The following is a 20,147-nucleotide window of genomic DNA, read 5'->3' as shown; positions in this document are numbered from 1 at the left end:
TTACGAGCTGCGGGTAGAGTTGCTGCCTCAAAGCGCCAGAGACCCGGGTTCCATCCTGACTACGGGTGCTGTCTGTATGGAGTTTGCACGTTCTCCCTGTGACCTGCGTGGGTTTTCTCCGGGCGCTCTGGTTTCCTCCCACACTCCAAAGATGCGCAGGTTTGTAAGTTAATTGGCTTGGTGTAAATTTAAATAGTCCCCAGTGTGTGTAGGATGGTGTTAGTGTGCGGGGATCGCTGGTCGGCACGGACTCGGTGGGCCGAAGGACCTGTTTCCGTAATTTATCTCTAAATTAAACTAAACTAAACACAGTGGTGCAGCGGTAGAGCTGTTGCCTCAGTCTGAAAGACATTCTTGCCATAGAGGGAGTACAGTGAAGGTTCACCAGACTGATTCCTGGGATGGCAGGACTTTCATATGAAGAAAGACTGGATAGACTCGACTTGTACACCCATTCCTTCTCTCCAGAGATGCTGCCTGTCCCACTGAGTTACTCCAGAATTTTGTGTCTATCTTCGGTTTAAACCAGCATCTGCAGTTCCTTCCTGCACACTATGATACGCACATACTAGGGACAATTTACATTTATACCAAAGCCAATTAAACTACAAATCTGCACGTTTTTGTAGTGTGGGAGGAAACCGGAGCACCCGGAGAAAACCCACGCAGGTCACGGGGAGAACGTACAAACTCCAAACAGACAGCACCCGTAGTCAGGATTGAACCCGGGTCCCTGGCGCTGTGAGTCAGCAGCTCTACCCGCTGCACCACCGTGCCGCTGTGTCACGTACACGCAGTCAGAGGAAATTTAACTTGGCATCTTGTACGGCACGGACATTGTGGGCTGAAGGGCCTGATCCTGTACTGTACTATTCCATGCTTTATGTTTTTTCCAATTTAATCAAGGTATCTCTTTAAAGCAGGCGGGTTTGTAATAAACGATATAAAACTGACAACGCCGGAGTATTGATCCCACGGGAGTGTAGAGCGTTTCTCCAGCAGCGCGGAGTTGAGAAGATGTAACGTTATTGTGTCAGTCTCATTAAAATTGGAGCTGTCAGCCTCACACCTCCCCCTCCTGCGCACAACCACACATACATCGCAGCGGAACACTGCCTCGGCAAGGCCAGCAGCATCATCGCAGACCAGTCTCACCCCTGGTCACTCCCTCTTCCATCAGGCGAGAGGAACAGAAGTGTGAAAACGCACACCTCCAGATTCAGGGACAGTTTCTTCCCAACTGTTATCAGGCAACTGAACCATCCTACCACAACCAGAGATCAGTCCTGAACTATTATCTACCTCATTGGTGACCCTCAGACTATCCTCGATCGGACTTTACTGGCTTTACCTTGCACTGAACATTATTCCCCTAAGATGATAGACACAAAAAGCTCTGGAGAGAAGGAATGGGGACATTTCGAGTCGAGATCCTTCTTCAGACTGAAGGGGCTCTTAAACACCACTACCTCCACCACCACCCCTGGGAGCGCGTTCCAGGCACCCACCACCCTCTGTGTAAAAACACTTGCTCCACAGTTACCTATTAAATCCTTCCCTCCTCACCTTAAACCTGCGTTCTCTGGTTCTTGAGCAACTCAGCGGGACAGGCAGCATCTGCGGAGAGAAGGAATGGGTGACTTTTCGGTTCAAGATACCTTCTTCAGACCTGAGGAAGAAGGGTCTCGACCCATTCCTTCTCTCCACAGATGCTGCCCGTCCCGCTGAGTTACTCCAGCATTTGGTGTCTAGCCTCTGGTTCTCGATTCCCCTAGGATCAGGTTCCCAATGTTGGGGGAGTCCAGAACCAGGGGCCACAGTTTAAGAATAAGGGGCAAGCCATTTAGAACGGAGACGAGGAAACACATTTTCTCACAGAGAGTGGTGAGTCTGTGGAATTCTCTGCCTCAGAGGTCGGTGGAGGCAGGTTCTCTGGATGCTTTCAAGAGAGAGCTAGATAGGGCTCTTAAAGAGAGCGGAGTCAGGGGATATGGGGAGAAGGCAGGAACAGGGTACTAATTGGGGATGATCAGCCATGATCACATTGAATGGCGGTGCTGGCTCGAAGGGCCGAATGGCCTACTCCTGCACCTATTGTCTATTGTCTACTCTGGGTAAAACATTCTGTGCATTCTCTATTTCTTTCATGATCTTGTACACCTGTATGAGATTAAAGTCAATTTTACTGCAGTGATATGAATTTGCCAGCAGCGATACACTTAAAAAGAACACACAATACACAATAAGATTGAACACAAACATCCACCACAGCATTCTTCACTGTGGTGGCAGGCAGCAAGGTTCAGCCAGTCCCCCTCCTCTGTTCACCCGTGGTTGGGGCCATAGACACTCCGTATTCGCCGCTACAGACGGCGCGATGTACGGGCGGTGGAACACACTCCGCAGCTTGGAGGTCCCGAATTGTCACTTCAGGATGTTACAGGCCGCGGGCCGATATCAGCCCTCATCCACCTGCATTCCTGCACCATTCTGGTCACCGAGCTTGACTGAATGAATGAACGAATGAAAACTTTATTGTCATTCAGATATATACCTAGACACAGTGCACCTTCAACGAAATTCCGTTGCATTTTACTCTCCAAAATCAGGTAATAGTTAAAAGTTCTCGGTGCGTCCATAAAAATGCCTCATGTGCATGGTTCTGTAAAATATATACCTGTATATATAAGAAGTTTTTAAAAAGTGTCGATATTTAAAAAGTTCTAGCCTCGGTTTTTGACTCAATGTTATTTATTGTTGACGACGACATGTTTCTGTGTGAGTTATGCGTTAACTGGGCTGTTACACTGCAGCAACGGAGTCGTTCATTGACGATTTAAACGCACTAGACTCGTGACAACGTACATCCCTGCTGGGGACGTCACTAACTGTATCACACACCCTGCGAGCTTTGCAGAAGATAAATTATTTTTGAGCTTCAATTATTTTGAGACACTTGTGGAAATTAAAGGTAACGGATGTGATAAATCTCCAGTCGTATCGAGACATTGTCTTAAAAACAAATTGTCAGTGCTCCTGTTTATGAGACAGCTTGAATGTACAGATCAATCATCGCCGTGCCCGTGAGATGGTGACGGGAATGTCTCTGTGCTTCTCCGGAATGATCCCAGATTACTCCGGCGTCTGGTGAACACCGGTACATCTTGAATCCGTCAATCGGGCGGTGAGCGGCTGAGACATCGTCGTGTTTTACATCAACGATCGAGCTGTCCATTCCCAACGATTTTGTTGCTCCTTGGAACTGGGGGCATGAAGGGGTGGGAGGTGTCGGAGATGGTCCAAGTGAACTTGAATGCGGGATGAGAATTGGTGGTGAATGAGGGCAGGGAGACCCAAAACGTCACCCCTTCCATCTCGCCACAGATGCTGCCTGACCTGCTGAGTTACTCCAGCACTCTGTGAAACGTCACCTATCCATGTTCTCCACAGATGCTGCCTGACCCGCTGAGTTACTCCAGCATTCTGTGAAACGTCACCTATCCATGTTCTCCACAGATGCTGCCTGACCCGCTGAGTTATGGTGCAGCAGCATCTATGGAGCGAAGGAAATAGGCAACGTTTCGGGGCCGAAATCCTTATGGAAATAGGCAACGTTTCGGGTCGAAACCCGGAAGGGTTTCGGCCCGAAACGTTGCCTATTTCCTTAGCTCCATAGATGCTGCCTGACCCGCTGGGTTACTCCAGCACTCTGTGAAACGTCACCTATCCATGTTCTCCACAGATGCTGCCTGACCCGCTGAGATACTCCAGCACTCTGTGAAACGTCACCTATCCATGTTCTCCACAGATGCTGCCTGACCCGCTGAGTTACTCCAGCACTCTGTGTCTATGTTCAAGACGTGACAATTCTGCCGTGTTTGTGCCAAGTCAGCAGTTACTGTCCTGATGTTGAACAGTTTTAATCGATGATGGCAATAAAATGATACTGCAGCACATGTGTAAGGTGTTTATTGATGTGAGTGATAGACACTAGACATCCGGTATATTTCTTCCTCTGTGATGTCAACGTATCTGACAGGGACATTTTTCAAGGGACTATTCATTTCCTAGACACTAAACACCGGCTTGTTTTGTCACCTTTCAAATAAACAATAAGACACGAATAAAGATTGTGATTTAAGTCAGTTGTGCACTGAATTATCTTCTGGCAAAGCCTCGTTCAATGTGGCGTTCCGAATCCATACCATACTGATGCAACGTAGGAAGTATTTAATCAGATGCATCACAGCTCGGTTTGGGAACAGCTCCATCCAAGACAGCAAGAGATTGCAGAGAATTGTGGACGCAGCCCAGACCATCACACAAAGGGTCTCGACCTGAAACGTCACCCATTCTTTCTCTCCATAGATGCTGCCTGTCCTACTGAGTTACTCCAGCACTCTGTGAAACGTCACCTATCCATGTTCTCCATAGATGCTGCCTGTTCCGCTGAGTTACTCCGGCACTCTGTGAAACGTCACCTATCCATGTTCTCCACAGATGCTGCCTGACCCGCTGAGTTATGGTGCAGCAGCATCTATGGAGCTAAGGAAATAGGCAACTTTTCGGGCCGAAATCCTTCTGGAAATAGGCAACGTTTCGGGCCGAAACCCTTACGGGTTTCGGCCCGAAACGTTGCCTATTTCCTTAGCTCCATAGATGCTGCCTGACCCGCTGAGTTACTCCAGCACTCTGTGAAACGTCACCTATCCATGTTCTCCACAGATGCTGCCTGACCCGCTGAGTTACTCCAGCACTCTGTGTCTTTTTTCATTTAGTTTAGTTTATTGTCACGTGTACCGAGGTACAGAGAACAGCTGTCTGTAAACCAGCATCTGCAGTTCCTTGTTTCCCAATATTCACATCATTCCACTTTAAAATTATTTTTATTATTTTCATTAGCACAATTTCAATTGGCTAATTAGTTTTGTTCAGAGAGACAGCATTGAAATGGCCCTTCGGCCCATCGAGTCTGTGCCGACCAGCGATCACCCCGTACACGAGCACTATCCTACACACACGAGGCAATTTACAATTTGTACCAAAGCCAATTAACCTCCAAAACTGCACGTCTTTGGGGAGTGGGAGGAAACGGGAGCACCCGGAGAAAACCCACGCAGGTCACGGGTACATAGAAACATAGACAATAGGTGCAGGAGTAGAGGCCATTCGGCCCTTCGAGCCTGCACCGCCATTCAATATGATCATGGCTGATCATCCAACTCAGTATCCTGTACCTGCCTTCTCTCCATACCCCCTGATCCCTTTAGCCACAAGGGCCACATCTAACTCCCTCTTAAATATGCCAATGAACTGTGGCCTCAACTACCTTCTGTGGCAGAGAATTCCACAGATTCACCACTCTCTGTGTAAAAAATGATTTTCTCATCTCGGTCCTAAAAGTCTTCCCTCTTATCCAGTACAAACTGCGTACAGACAGCACCCGTAGTCGGGATGGAACGCGGGTCTCTGGCGCTGTGAGGCAGCAGTTCCGAGCTACACTATGCTGGGTGGGGGCAGGGAGAAGCAGGTGTGTTGTGTGTTGTGACTGTAATGGAGGTGGAGGTGCTGAGCGTGTGTTTTACCTGGCAGGTCGACACGGAGGAGCTGGACCCTCGAGGACGGACACCCCTACACCTGGCCGTCACCCTGGGCTTCCTGGAGTGTGCTCGAGTCTTGCTGAAACATGGTGGTGACGTCAGTAAAGAGAATCACAATGGCTGGACAGGTAAGGGCCAGAAATAACCTTCAATCATCATTCAATATGTTTTATTAACCAAAATACTTCTACGTTCTATGATAGACTGGAACATAGAAACATCCTTGTAAATCTTGTCCGCATCTCTCCCAGTCTGATTACATCCTTCCTTAGTTATCTACACCTCACGTTGCCTCGGCCTCGGCAAGGCCAGCAGCATCATCAAGGACCAGTCTCACCCCCGGCCACTCCCTCTCCCCCCCTCTCCCATCGGGCAAGAGGTACAGAAGTGTGAAAACAAACGCACACACCTCCAGATTCAGGGACAGTTTCTTCCCAGCTGTTATCAGGACATAGAAACATAGACAATAGGTGCAGGAGTAGGCCATTCGGCCCTTCGAGCCTGCACCGCCATCCAATATGATCATGGCTGATTATCTAGAATCAGTACCCCGTTCCTGCTTGCTCTCCATATCTCCTTTAGCCCCAAGAGCTAAATCTGACTCTTGAAAACATCCAGTGAATTGGCCTCCACTGCCTTCTGTGGCAGAGAATTCCACAGATTCACAACTCATCTCCGTTCTAAATGCCTTACCCCTTATTCTTAAACTGTGACCCTGGTTCTGGACTCCCCCAACATTGAGAACATTTTTCCTGCATCTAGCGTGTCCAATCCCTTAAGAATTTTATATGTCTCGATAAGAAGGGTTTCGCCCCAAAATGTCACCTGTTCCTTCTCTCCAGAGATGCTGCCTGTCCTGCTGAGTTACTCCAGCATGTTGTATCTATCTATGTTCTATGTACTGTTGAGGTCTAATTCATTAGCTTCTGCCGTAACCAGGTAGAGTATGACTCCCACGGCAGATGCTGCCCGACCCACTGAGTTCCTCCAGTACTTTGCGTTTTGCTCAAGATTCCGGCATCCGCAATTTCTTGTGTCTCCTCTTGAGAAACAGAATTCTAAGGTCTACCTTGTACAACCCTTCAGTCTGAAGAAGAGTCTCGACTCCAAACCTCACCCATTCCTTCGCTCCATAGATGCTGCCTCATCCGCTGAGTTCCTCCAGCATTTTTGTCTACATTCGATTGTTCCAGCATCTGCAGTTCCTTCTTAAACACAACCAATAGTTTCATAGATCAATATGATGAAAAAATGTCAGAAAGTTCAGAAAATAATGCACAATGCTGGTGAAAAAGATAGAAAAACTGCTTGATTAGTGTAGACTTTAGAGATACAGCACAGAAACAGGCCCTTCGGCCCACCGAGTCCGTACCAACCAGCAATCCCTGCACACTAACACCATCCTACACACACTAGGGACTATTTACAATTTATAACAAAGCCAATTAACACTCAAACCTGCATGTCTTTGGAGTGTGGGAGGAAACCGGAGCACCCGGAGAAAACCCACATGGTCACGGAGAGAACGTGCAAACTCCGTACAGACAGCGCCCGTAGTCAGGATGGAACCCGGGTCTCGGGCGCTGTGAGGCAGCAGCTCTACCGCTGCGCCACCGTGCCACCCTTTGCCATTTGACGAGCTACTCTTTTGGAAAATGGCACGTTTCGATAATGGTACTTGGGCTTGGGAGATGTAGCCATTCCTGAGGTTCTGCCATGTTTTAGCTCTTCACTAGAAACTCCGATGACAATGAATACAGGTGAAGATTCCTGTTGGAGGCTGAGGCTCAAATCCCAAAACGTGCAACTTGTTTCTGTGGACGCAGCTAACTGCAGATGCTGGAACCCTCAGCAAAATACAGAGTGCTGGAGGAACTCAGCGGGACAGGCAGCACCTGTGGAGAGAAGGAATGGGTGACGTTACCGCTGAGTTACTCCAGCACTCTGTGAAACGTCACCTATCCATGTTCCCCACAGATGCTGCCTGACCCGCTGAGTTACTCCAGCACTCTGTGAAACGTCACCTATCCATGTTCCCCACAGATGCTGCCTGACCCGCTGAGTTATGGTGCAGCAGCATCTATGGAGCTAAGGAAATAGGCAACTTTTCGGGCCGAAATCCTTCTGGAAATAGGCAGCGTTTCGGGGCCGAAACCCTTACGGGTTTCGGCCCGAAACGTTGCCCATTTCCTTAGCTCCATAGATGCTGCCTGACCCGCTGAGTTACTCCAGCACTCTGTGAAACGTCACCTATCCATGTTCTCCACAGATGCTGCCTGACCCGCTGAGTTACTCCAGCTTTTTGTGTTTGTCTCAAGCTTTGACCATGATGTGGTCACATAGGGTGCTGCAGAGAGCAGTGAATCCAAAAGTGGGGACCTCAAGTTGCAGTTTAGTCTAGTTTAGTGATACAAGGCCCTTCAGCGCACTGAGTACCTGTTCAAATGTATTTTAAATGTTGTTATGGTACCTATTCCAACTACATCCTCTGGCAGCTTGTTCTATATTCTTCTACGCTGCCGTGTGCTGGGGCAGCAGGGACAAGCTCATCAGGAAGGCCGGCTCTGTCCTGGGGGTGGAGTTGGAGTTGGATTCACGGGAGGTTGGTCTTGGAGGGGACGATGCTCCTCAAACTGCGGAGCATCCTGGACAATACAGCTCACCCCCTCCATGACAAACTGGTCAACCTGAGGAGCACCTTCAGCAACAGACTGGCATCCACCAAGAAGCAGCACAGAACAACACATGAGATCCTTCTTCCCTGTGGCTATCAAACTGTACAACTCCACTCCCCCTTCTGTCGTGGGGTAGACTGACTCGTATCGTATTGTATAGACACCACCCTTTGCGTGGAAAAGTTACTCCTCAGCTTCCTATTAAACCTTCCTTCACTGGGAGCAGATCAAGGCTGCATGCTCAGCCCCCTGCTGTACTCACTCTATACTCATGAGTGCTCAGCCCCCTGCTGTACTCACTCTATACTCATGAGTGCTCAGCCCCCTGCTGTACTCACTCTATACTCATGAATGCTCAGCCCCCTGCTGTACTCACTCTATACTAATGAGTGCTCAGCCCCCTGCTGTACTCACTCTATACTCATGAGTGCTCAGCCCCCTGCTGTACTCACTCTATACTCATGAGTGCTCAGCCCCCTGCTGTACTCACTCTATACTCATGAGTGCTCAGCCCCCTGCTGTACTCACTCTATACTCATGAGTGCTCAGCCCCCTGCTGTACTCACTCTATACTCATGAGTGCTCAGCCCCCTGCTGTACTCACTCTATACTCATGAGTGCTCAGCCCCCTGCTGTACTCACTCTATACTCATGAATGCTCAGCCCCCTGCTGTACTCACTCTATACTCATGAGTGCTCAGCCCCCTGCTGTACTCACTCTATACTCATGAGTGCTCAGCCCCCTGCTGTACTCACTCTATACTCATGAGTGCTCAGCCCCCTGCTGTACTCACTCTATACTCATGAGTGCTCAGCCCCCTGCTGTACTCACTCTATACTAATGAGTGCTCAGCCCCCTGCTGTACTCACTCTATACTCATGAGTGCTCAGCCCCCTGCTGTACTCACTCTATACTCATGACTGCTCAGCCCCCTGCTGTACTCACTCTATACTCATGAGTGCTCAGCCCCCTGCTGTACTCACTCTATACTCATGAGTGCTGAGTGCTCAGCCCCCTGCTGTACTCACTCTATACTCATGAATGCTCAGCCCCCTGCTGTACTCACTCTATACTCATGAATGCTCAGCCCCCTGCTGTACTCACTCTATACTCATGAGTGCTCAGCCCCCTGCTGTACTCACTCTATACTAATGAATGCTCAGCCCCCTGCTGTACTCACTCTATACTCATGAGTGCTCAGCCCCCTGCTGTACTCACTCTATACTCATGAGTGCTCAGCCCCCTGCTGTACTCACTCTATACTAATGAGTGCTCAGCCCCCTGCTGTACTCACTCTATACTAATGAGTGCTCAGCCCCCTGCTGTACTCACTCTATACCCATGACTGTGTAGCCGGACACAGTGCGAACTCCATCATCAAGTTCGCCGACGACACCACTGTTTTTGGACGAATTACAGATATTGATGAGTCAGAGTATTGAAGTGAGATCTAGTGGGCACTCAAGGTCAGTAATACCAAGGATCTGGTTGTGGACTTTGAAGAAGGAGGTGGTGCAGCGGGTAGAGTTGCTGCCTCACAGCGCCAGAGACCCCGTTCAATCCCGACTACGGGCGCTGCCTGTACGGAGTTTGCACGTTCTCCCCGTGACCTGCGTGGGTTTTCTCCGGGTGCTCCGGTTTCCTCCCACACTCCAAAGACGTGCAGGTTTGTAGGTTAATTGGCTTGGTGTAATTGTGACCTGTCCGTAGTGTGTGTAGGATAGGGCTAATGTGCGGGGATCGCTGGTCGGCAGGGACTTGGTGGGCCGAAGGGCCTGTTTCCGCACTGTATCTCTAAACTAAATCTAAAAGAACAGTCAGATAAAGTGTCACCAATTTTGGAAACATACGATGAATAAACGTCAGTTCACAGCCATTGAGTGGGACATTAAAAATCCATTTTTAATAGACTAATTTCCTTCCACGTAACAGCTAAATGGTTCTAAAATGTAGTCAGAGAATGTTGATTATTGTGTAAAAATTGATGGTCTTTGTTCAGTCTAAAATTCACAGATGTCATATTTTACTGCAGAATATTATATTTATGAGCTAAATTAAGATTTAATGTCAATAAATCTTACTGAAACTATTAATTATTTGAGGCGTTGGAGATTTCCTGCAATTTGCTGTGAATTTAGAACAACGTGCGTTCAGATAGTTTCATCGACTGTGAATCAATGTTCACAAGTTATAGGAGCAGAATTAGGCCATTCGGCCCATCGAGTCCACTCCGCCATTCAATCATGGCTGATCCCTGCCTCCTAATCCCATTCTCCTGCCTTCTCCCCATAACTCTTGACACCCGTACTAATCAAGAATTTGTCTAGCTCTGCCTTAAAAATATACACTGACCTGGCCTCCACAGGCCTCTGTGGCAATGAGTTACTCCTTTCTAAAAGAGCGCCCTTTAATTCTGAGGCTGTGACCTCTGGTCCTAGACTTTCCCACCAGTGGAAACATCCTCTCCACATCCACTCTATCTGTGCCTTTAATTATTCTGTAAATTTCAATGAGATCCCCCCTCAACCTTCTAAACTCCAGCGAGTACAGGCCCAGTGCCGACAAGCGCTGTGGGTATGAATACCTTGTTGCCACATGTGAGATGGTGAACATTGTTGATTTACACACACAGGGTATGCCAAGAGTCACCACGTCAAGGGCACCAACAAAGTTACAAAGTGCCCTCCTTTGCCCCCCCCCCCCCCCCTTCCGCTGTGTTGAACAGGATGCCACGACCCACTCTTATCAGCCAGCACATAATCTGTACCCCTCCATCCCCTTCATATCTATGGGCCTATACAAAGGTCTCATAAACGCCACTATCCTATCTGCCTCCACCACTACCCCCTGGCAGCGCGTTCCAGGCACCCACCACCCTCTGTGTAAAACAGACCTTAAAGCTATGCCCTCTGGTATTTGATATTTCCACCCTGGGACGTAGGATCTTGGTTTCTTGGTCCTCCAAAATATTCCAACTGGAATGTAAACTGGAGGTGGTGAAGGGTGGGCTTAAGCCAGAAAGGGTTATTGGGAAGAAAGAGCTACTTTAAATTTAGTTGCGTCTGGTTGGGTAACTATAGTTGGGTGGAGATTATTCCATGCTTTAATTGTGTGTGCGGGGGAAGAACGAATTGCTGTACACATCTGTCTTTGTAGCTGGGATCACAAATTGGATCGAATGCCCTCGTCTGCTCCTAATTGGTTTGGGTTTGGTGTAGGTCTTGTAGTCTATGTCGGGCTGACCATGTAACATTTTGTAAAAACAGGTCAAACGGTGAGCTTCACGTGTGTGTGTCTGACTGTCTACCCTGTCTACGCCTCTCAGAATGTTATATACTTCTATCAGGACTCCGCAGAATCTCCTTGGCATCTTCCCCAAAGCCTCACATCCTTCCTGTAATGGGGTGACCAGAACTGCATGCAATACTCCAAATGTGGCTTGACCAACATCCCGTACATACAGCTTCCTGGCTCTTATATACTCTCACAGAAAGGCCCCGAGTTTAGTTTTACTTAGTTCTTCAGTGTCGTGTGTACCGAGGTACTGCGGAAAGCTAAAGATAGACACAAAATGCTGTGGTAACTCAGCGGGTCAGGCAGCATCTCTGGAGAGAAGGAAGAGGAGACGTTTCGGGTCGAGACCCTTCTTCAGTGAAAAGCTTTTGTTTGCCTGATATGCATTTAAAGTAAAGACTAGACGTGGTTACAATCGAGCCGTGCACAGTGTACAGTACAGGATAAAGGCTGCAGCATTTGCTTCAAGATAGTTCAAAGGTCTCCAATGAGGTCGCTAGTAGCTCAGGACTGCCCCCTAGTTCGTGAGAAGACGTTTCAGTTGCCTGAAAACTGTAGAAACTGCAGATAGACACAAAAAGCTGGAGTAACTCAACGGGTGAGGCAGCATCTCTGGAGAGAAGGAATTGGCGATGTTTCTTCAGAAGGGTCTCGACCTGAAACATCGCCCATTCCTTCTCTCCAGAGATGCTGCCTGACCCACTGAGTTACTCCAGCATTTTGGGTCAGACAGCAACTCTGGAGAAAAGGAAAAGGTGATGTTTCTGGTCGAGACCCTTCTTCAAAACTGTCCCTGAATCTGGAGGTGTGTGTTTGTTTTCACACCTCTGTACCTCTTGCCTGATGGGAGAGGGGAGAAGCGGGGGTGAGACTGGTCCTTGATGATGCTGCTGGCCTTGCCGAGGCAGCGTGAGGTGTAGATGGAGTCTATGGAAGGGAGGTTGGTTTGTGCGATGGTCTGGGCTGCGTCCACAAGGCTGTGATTTCTCGCTGTTTGGGAAAGATTGTGGCCTTAAAGATTTTAACAGGATAAGTGCCTCCATGTCATTAAGTTTAATAGTAACAAAAGTACTAGAAGAAATCGTGTTTAGGCATAATCCATGTTGCCACAGAGTCGTGTTAATGTGTGGTTACAATCGAGATGTCTATGGATGTGTCTATGATTATGTGTGAATCTATTCAGCTGTTGGTGACGCAGTTACTGTTAGAGTCTGGTCGCACACGGAAAAATATTTTGCAAGTTGTGTTCCACTCTCAATTAAAAATGACCTTAATTTCTCGACAAAAAAGGATTATTTCTGGATCTTTAGCTGCGGATATTTGCAATTAAGTGGAGGAATCACAATAGACGCCATTGATTTCTGCTCCGGGCCGGGCATTAAATGACTCGCTTCCCTCAGCTGTGAATGTCTCTCAAACTGCTCGTTCCCAATAATGGAAAAATCAAAGACCAATCATGCCTCTTTACTCCAAAAACGATATCGACCTGCAGGGTTTGAAATGCCAATAATTCCATGCACAGTTTGCTGTCTGTGTACGATAAATGTAGATGGGACTGTAAGCGCTGGTTTTAATGACAGGAGCAATCAATAGTTCAGCTGTATGAACATTGTCCTACAATTTCAGGTAGTCCCTGCTTTCTCCTTCTCTCCCCTCCCCTTCCCAGCTCTCCCACAGCCCGTGTCTTCCTTTCATCTTCCCGCCACCCCCACCCTCACATCAGTCTGAGGAAGGATCTCGACCCGAAACGTCGCCTATTTCCTTCGCTCCATAGATGCTGCCTCACCCGCTGAGTTTCTCCCGCATTTTTGTCTACCTACAATGGTTCAATGATACGTTATTGTCAGTGGTACCTCCGTGCAGTGATGTACCTTTTTCCAAACAGTTTTAGAGATTCAATGTGGAAACAGGCCCTTCGGCCCACTGAGTCCGTGCCGACCAGCGATCACCCCGTACACTCAATGGCAAACTGGGTCTAAAAATATTGGTTGCCAGGAGCCAAAGGGGGCCGGCCCACATGATATAGGGGGCCCACTTGATCAGGGGCCCACTTGCCATCGGGCAAGCTGACACCCTGGCCAGTCTACCACTGCATACACTAACACGATCCTACACACACTCGGGGCAATTCCTGATTTTTACCCAAAGCCAATTAACTTCCAAATCTGTACGTCTTTGTAGTGTGGGAGGAAACCGGAGCATTCATGGAAAACCCACGCAGGTCACGGGGAGAACGTACAAACTCCGTACAGACAGCACCCGTAGTCAGGATCGAACCCGGGTCTTGGGAGCTGTGAGGCAGCAACTCTACCGCTGTGCCACCGTGCTACCCTCAATTCAATAATTGTTGAGTTGTCACCACCCTCTGACTAAAGAAATTCCTCCTCATCTTCTTCCTAAAGGTACATCCTTTTATTCTGAGGCTGTGCCCTCTAGTCCTAGACTCTCCCACTAGTGGAAACATCCTCTCCACATCCACTCTATCCAGGCCTTTCACTATTCGCTAAGTTTCAATGAGGTCTCCTTTTTGGTGCCGTTTTGTATGATTTTTCAAGTTCAAAGTTGTTAAAAATGTTGAGTGTTAACTTGGCCGTGAAGGCCCGTTGTCCTGGCGACGGCACTGGGTGGGATTTGCAGGAATCGGCCTGGCCTGGCGATGTTGTTGGTGTTTCCACCGCTGCTCCACCGCCCCGTGCCACTGCAGGCCGCGTCCGATCCACGTGCCTGGCCTCTTGGAGCGGAGCCCGGTCTAACTGAGCCCCAGGCTGCTGTAGGGCCTCCAGCAATGGGCGATCTAACTGAGCCCCAGGTTTCTGCAGGGCCTCCAGCAGTGGGCGATCTAACTGAGCCCCAGGCTGCTGTAGGGCCTCCAGCAGTGGGCAATCTAACTGAGCCCCAGGTTTCTGCAGGGCCTCCAGCAGTGGGCGATCTAACTGAGCCCCAGGCTGCTGTAGGGCCTCCAGCAGTGGGCGATCTAACTGAGCCCAGGCTGCTGTAGGGCCTCCAGCAGTGGGCGATCTAACTGAGCCCCAGGCTGCTGTAGGGCCTCCAGCAGTGGGCGATCTAACTGAGCCCCAGGCTGCTGTAGGGCCTCCAGCAGTGGGCGATCTAACTGAGCCCCAGGTTTCTGCAGGGCCTACAGTGACACTAAACTAAACTAAACTAAAGACATACACAAAAAGCTGGAGTAACTCTAAGAGGCTGCCTGTCCCGCTGAGTTACTCCAGCACTTTGTGTCTATCTTCAGTGTAAACCAGCATCTGCAGTTCCTTCCTCCATATTTGACACCTGGTGAGGTTTGATTAAAAGGAAGGTGAAAGAGGAATGAATATGTGGGTGGAAGTGCGAGGGAGATTGTTGTTCTCTATTGACGAGAGTTTGTGTTCTTTGCTCCACAGGTCTCCAGGAAGCCGTGAGTACGGGGGACCTGGAGTTAGTGCAACTTGTTCTCCGCTACCGTGACTACCAAAGATCCATCAAACGGCTATCAGGGATACCGTGCTTACTGGAGAAACTGCGGCAGGTAACGTCCCGGAGTCACGGGGACACGGGGACACGGGGACACGGGGTATCAGAGACACAGAGACACAGGGACACAGAGACACGGGGACAGAGACACGGGGACACAGAGTCACGGGGACACGGAGACACGGGGACACGGGGACACGGGGGACACAGAGACACAGAGGGACACAGAGACACAGGGACAGAGACACAGAGTCACGGGGACATGGGGACACAGAGACACGGGGCCACGGGGTAACAGAGACACAGAGTCACGGGGACAGAGAGACACAGAGTCACGGGGACACTGAGACACAGAGACACAGAGACACGGGGAAACAGGGACACAGGGACACAGAGTTATGCAGCTGACCAACATGCCCCAATCTAAGTTAGCCCCATGTGCCCACATCTAGCCCATGTCTCTCTAATCCTCTCCTCCCTTATAACAAGAGGAATTGAATATAGTAGCAAAGAGGTCCTTCTGCAGTTGTACAGGGCCCTAGTGAGACCACACCTGGAGTATTGTGTGCGGTTTTGGTCCCCTAATTTGAGGAAGGACATTCGTGCTATTGAGGTGTGTGTGTGTGTGTGTGTGTGTGTGTGTGTGTGTGTGCGTGTGTGTGTGTGTGTGTGTGTGTGTGTGTGTGTGTGTGCGTGTGTGTGTGTGTGTGTGTGTGTGTGTGTGCCTGTGTGTGTGTGCCTGTGTGTGTGCGCGTATGTGTGCGTGTGCATGTGTGTGTGTGTGTGCGTGCGTGCGTGTGTGTGTGTGCGCGCGTGTGTGTGTGCGTGCGTGCGTGTGCGTGTGTATGTCTACACTGTATCTGTAAACTAAAGAACTTTCACACCCGCGGGCCTTCTCCTTGTTTCCCACAGGCACAAGACTTCTACGTGGAAATGAAATGGGAGTTTACTAGCTGGGGTGAGTGATGAGAATCCATCAACCATGGCTGGCTGGAGAAGTTGCACAACTCTCATGTCTACTTATATGAAACTAGGTAAAGCCTACAGGCGTCACGGTGGCGCAGCGGTAGAGTTCGCTGCCTCACAGCGTCAGAGACCCGGGTTCCATCCTGACTACGGGCGCTGTCTGTACGGAGATGGACACAAGATGCTGGAGTAACTCAGCGGGACAGGCAGCATCTGTGGAGAGAAGGAATGGGTGACGTTTCAAGTCGAGACCCTTCTTCAGTCTGCCTGTCCCGCTGAGTTGCTCCAGCATTTTGTGTCCATCTTCGGTTTTAACCAGCATCTGCAGTTCCTTCTGACACAGGGGTTGTCTTATAAATGTGTAGGAAATCATGAAAGGAATAGATTGGGTAAAGTCGTTCAGGTTTGTAGGTTAATTGGTTTTGGCTGTAAATTGTTCTAGTGTGTAGTAGGTTAGTGCTTGTGCTAGTAGTCGGCTCAGAATCCGTGGGCCGAAGGGCCTGTTTCTGTGTTGTATCTCTAAAGTCTAAAGAGTCTACTGCGCCATTTAATAATGGATGATCTAGATTTCCCTCTCAACCCCATTCTCCATCCCTCTCCCCATAACCTTTCACATTATCTGCCTTAGTTTAGTTTAAAGATACAGCACGGAAACAGGCCATCTCGGCCCTACAAGTCCGTGCCGAACAACTTTTTTCCCTTAGTCCCACCTGCCTGCACTCATACCATAACCCTCCATTCCCTTCTCATCCATATGCCTATCCAATTTATTTTTAAATGATACCAATGAACCTGCCTCCACCACTTCCACTAGAAGCTCATTCCACACAGCCACCACTCTCTGAGTAAAGAAGTTCCCCCTCATGTTACCCCTAAACTTCTGTCCCTTAATTCTGAAGCCATGTCCTCTTGTTTGAATCTCCCCTATTCTCAAAGGGAAAAGCTTGTCCACATCAACTCTGTCTATCCCTCTCATCATTTTAAAGACCTCTATCAAGTCCCCCCTTAACCTTCTGTGCTCCAGAGAATAAAGACCTAACTTATTCAACCTATCTCTGTAACTGTAAACTACAAACCTGCACGTCTTTGGAGTGTGGGAGGAAACCGGAGCGCCCGGAGAAAACCCACGCAGGTCACGGGGAGAACGTGCAAACTCCGTACAGACAGCGTCCGTAGTCAGGATGGAACCCGGGTCTCTGGCGCTGTGAGTCAGCAGCTCTACCCGCTGCACCACCGTGCCGCCTATACTTGCTAGGGGTATCGGAAACAATATCATTCTGGTGACTGTGGCCCACATAACTGTATCTCTACGACAGTTAATGTCAGAGGTTACAGGGAGAAGGCAGGAGAATGGGGTTGAGAGGGAAAGGTAGACTGGCCATGATTGGAATCGCCCCTGCAGTTTGTAACGTTAGTGCTTGTATGTTTTATTGAAGCACCAAAGGGGATTTTGGGATGATCTCCCCCCATTCTATCCATGGGCTATAAACGTAGACGCTGGCGATTGGCCTCCGTGTGCGATTTAGCCCCAGGGTTATTGGTTCTGGAGCGGGTTCACATTTATAGTCTAGATGTCCTCATACACGGCAGAAGAATTGTGGACACAGCCCACACCATCACACAAACCAACCTCCCTTCCTATCGTGTGTAGGAAGGAACTGCAGATGCTGGTTTAAACCGAAGAGAGACACAAAATGCTGGAGTAACTCAGCGGGTCAGGCAGCATCTCTGGAGCGAAGGAATGGGTGATGTTTCGGGGTCGAGATCCTTCTTCAGGCTGAGAGTCGGGGGAAAGGGAAACGAGAGATATAGATGGTGATGTAGAGAGATATAGAACAAATGAATGAAAGATATGCAACATAGTAATGATGATAAAGGGATCAGGCCACTGTCAGCTGTGGTCTAGGTGAGAATGAGTTACAGACAATGAGACTCAACAAGACGACTTTGAAGCTGGTACGACCTGGGTGGGGGAGAGACAGAGAGAGGGTGAGAGAGGGATATTGGTGGAAGGGGATGGGGGAGGGGAACAAAGGGGGGGGGTGAGAAGGGAAATATAAGACTTGGGGATGAGAGATGAGTGTGGAGGAGGGAGAGGAGCAGGGTGACTGGGGAGGGGGAGTGAAATGGCGATTAACTCTACAGGAGGGTTACTTGAAGTTAGAGAAAATAAACAGTTAGACAGGTACGTGGATAGGACAGGATTGGAGGGATATGGACCAAACGCAGGCAGGTTGGACTAGTGTAGCTGGGACATGTTGGCTGGCGTGGGCAAGTTGGGCCGAACGGCCTGTTTCCACACTGTATCACTCTATGACTCTAAATCTGATGGTGTGTTGTACTTAATCAATCAATGCTGATGGTAGGCAATACTAGACTGATGATGACGGTATGTTATACTAGACTGATGATGACGGTATGTTATACTAGACTGATGATGATGGTATGTTATACTAGACTGATGATGATGGTATGTTATACTGGACTGATGATGATGGTATGTTATACTAGACTGATGATGATGGTATGTTATACTAGATTGATGATGACGGTATGTTATACTAGACTGATGATGATGGTGCTGCTCCATTCTTTGTCCCTGCAGTGCCCCTGGTCTCCAAGATCTGCCCGAGCGACACGTACCGTGTGTGGAAGAGCGGCCAGAACCTGCGTGTGGACACCACGCTGCTCGGCTTTGACCACATGACCTGGCAGCGAGGAAACCGGAGCTTCATCTTCCGTGGGCAAGGTCAGTCTGTGCGGCACGGTGGCGCAGCGGGTAGAGCTGCTGCCTCATAGCGCTAGAGACCTGGGTACCATCCCCACTATGGGTGCTGTCTGTGTGGAGTTTGTACGTTCCACCCGTGATCTGCGTGAGTTTTATCCGGGCTTGCAGAGGAGGTAGCTGTGGCAGGGACTATCACAACATTTAAGAAGCATTCAGACAGGTATGTGGATAGGACAGGTTTAGAGGGAGATGGGCCAAACGCAGGCAGGTGAGACTAGCGTAGATGGGACACGTTGGTGAGTGTGGGGCCTGTTTCCACACTGTATCATCTATGACTCCCTGATAGTTCACTGCATCATGAGCAGTACAGACATTGTGGGCCGAATGGCCTGTACCCTGCTAGTTAGTTAATTAGTTTAGTTTAGTTTAGATTGGTTTAGTTTAGTGACACGTGTATGTTTATTGGTCCAGGGACAGTGAAAAGCCTTGTTGTTGCATAATGACCAGTCTAGTCAGTTTCAGTGCAAAACGTAAAGAACTGCAGATGCTGGCTACTGCATAAAAGACACAAAGTGCTGGAGTAACGATATGATACGATATACGACAGAATATTTATCCCAGGAGGGAAACTGCTAATATTCATAAAACACAAAATATATGAAACATTATTTAAAGTGACCAGTGGAAAGGCTTTAGGGATGTGCACAGATTGGGGGGGTGGGGTGGGGGGAGGCAGTCTCAGTCTACCCCACAACAGAAGGGGGAGGAGCTGTACAGTTTGATAGCCACAGGGAAGAAGGATCTCCTGTGGTCTGTGCTGCATCGTGGTGGAACCAGTCAGTTGATGAAGGTGCTCCTCAGGTTGACCAGTGCATCATGGAGTGGGTGAGCTGTATTGTCCAGGATGCTCTGCAGGCACAGAGTGCTGGAGTAACTCAGTGGGTCGGGCAGTATCAATTGTGGGCCGAAGGGCCTGTCCTGTGCTGTACTGCTGTTGTATGTTCCTTAATACAGAATCTTGCTGCACGATCTCTGTACGCAGTGGTTTGGCGTCTGAGGAGCGCGGGGAGCGGGTGGGAGTGCAGACTGAGTAGTGTACATTAACATCCCAGGCTGAGAGATTGATTAGTTTCTACAAGGCAGCGAGATGTCGCCAGTCCCAGCCAGCTTAGTGGCTTCAGAGGGAAGCTTGCTGGAGATTGGTGCCATTAATTTAACCTAGATATTCAGTGGAGCAATAGGCCTTTCTCACGGGGCGACTTGACGCAAGAGTTGAACATCGTGGGAACCTCGTGCGATAACCGTACGGCATTCGTGGACCACCGTGGCGCTAACGGCAGGTAACCGTGTAACTTGGTGACTCGGGAGAAAATTCAAGCAAGCTTGAGTTTCTCCAAGAGTGACTTGTACACTTG

At 49.2% G+C, this 20,147-nt stretch overlaps 1 protein-coding gene across 1 annotated transcript in view; it reads left to right on the top strand.

The window, feature by feature from the left end:
- ankrd13b (ankyrin repeat domain 13B) overlaps window positions 1–20,147 on the top strand; it is a 96,004-nt gene that overhangs the window by 56,250 nt on the left and 19,607 nt on the right. Inside the window, exons 2-5 of the mRNA XM_055657432.1 lie at window positions 5,593–5,728; window positions 14,969–15,093; window positions 15,951–15,996; window positions 18,610–18,782. Coding sequence (XP_055513407.1) covers window positions 5,593–5,728; window positions 14,969–15,093; window positions 15,951–15,996; window positions 18,610–18,782 — 480 coding nt within the window. The remainder of the gene's footprint in view (window positions 1–5,592; window positions 5,729–14,968; window positions 15,094–15,950; window positions 15,997–18,609; window positions 18,783–20,147) is intronic.

This window comes from Leucoraja erinacea, chromosome 28 (assembly GCF_028641065.1).
Source record: "Leucoraja erinacea ecotype New England chromosome 28, Leri_hhj_1, whole genome shotgun sequence".
NCBI lineage: Eukaryota > Metazoa > Chordata > Chondrichthyes > Rajiformes > Rajidae > Leucoraja > Leucoraja erinaceus.
The sequence above is the reverse complement of the archived record's forward strand: the minus strand, read 5'-3'. Positions and strand labels throughout refer to the sequence as shown.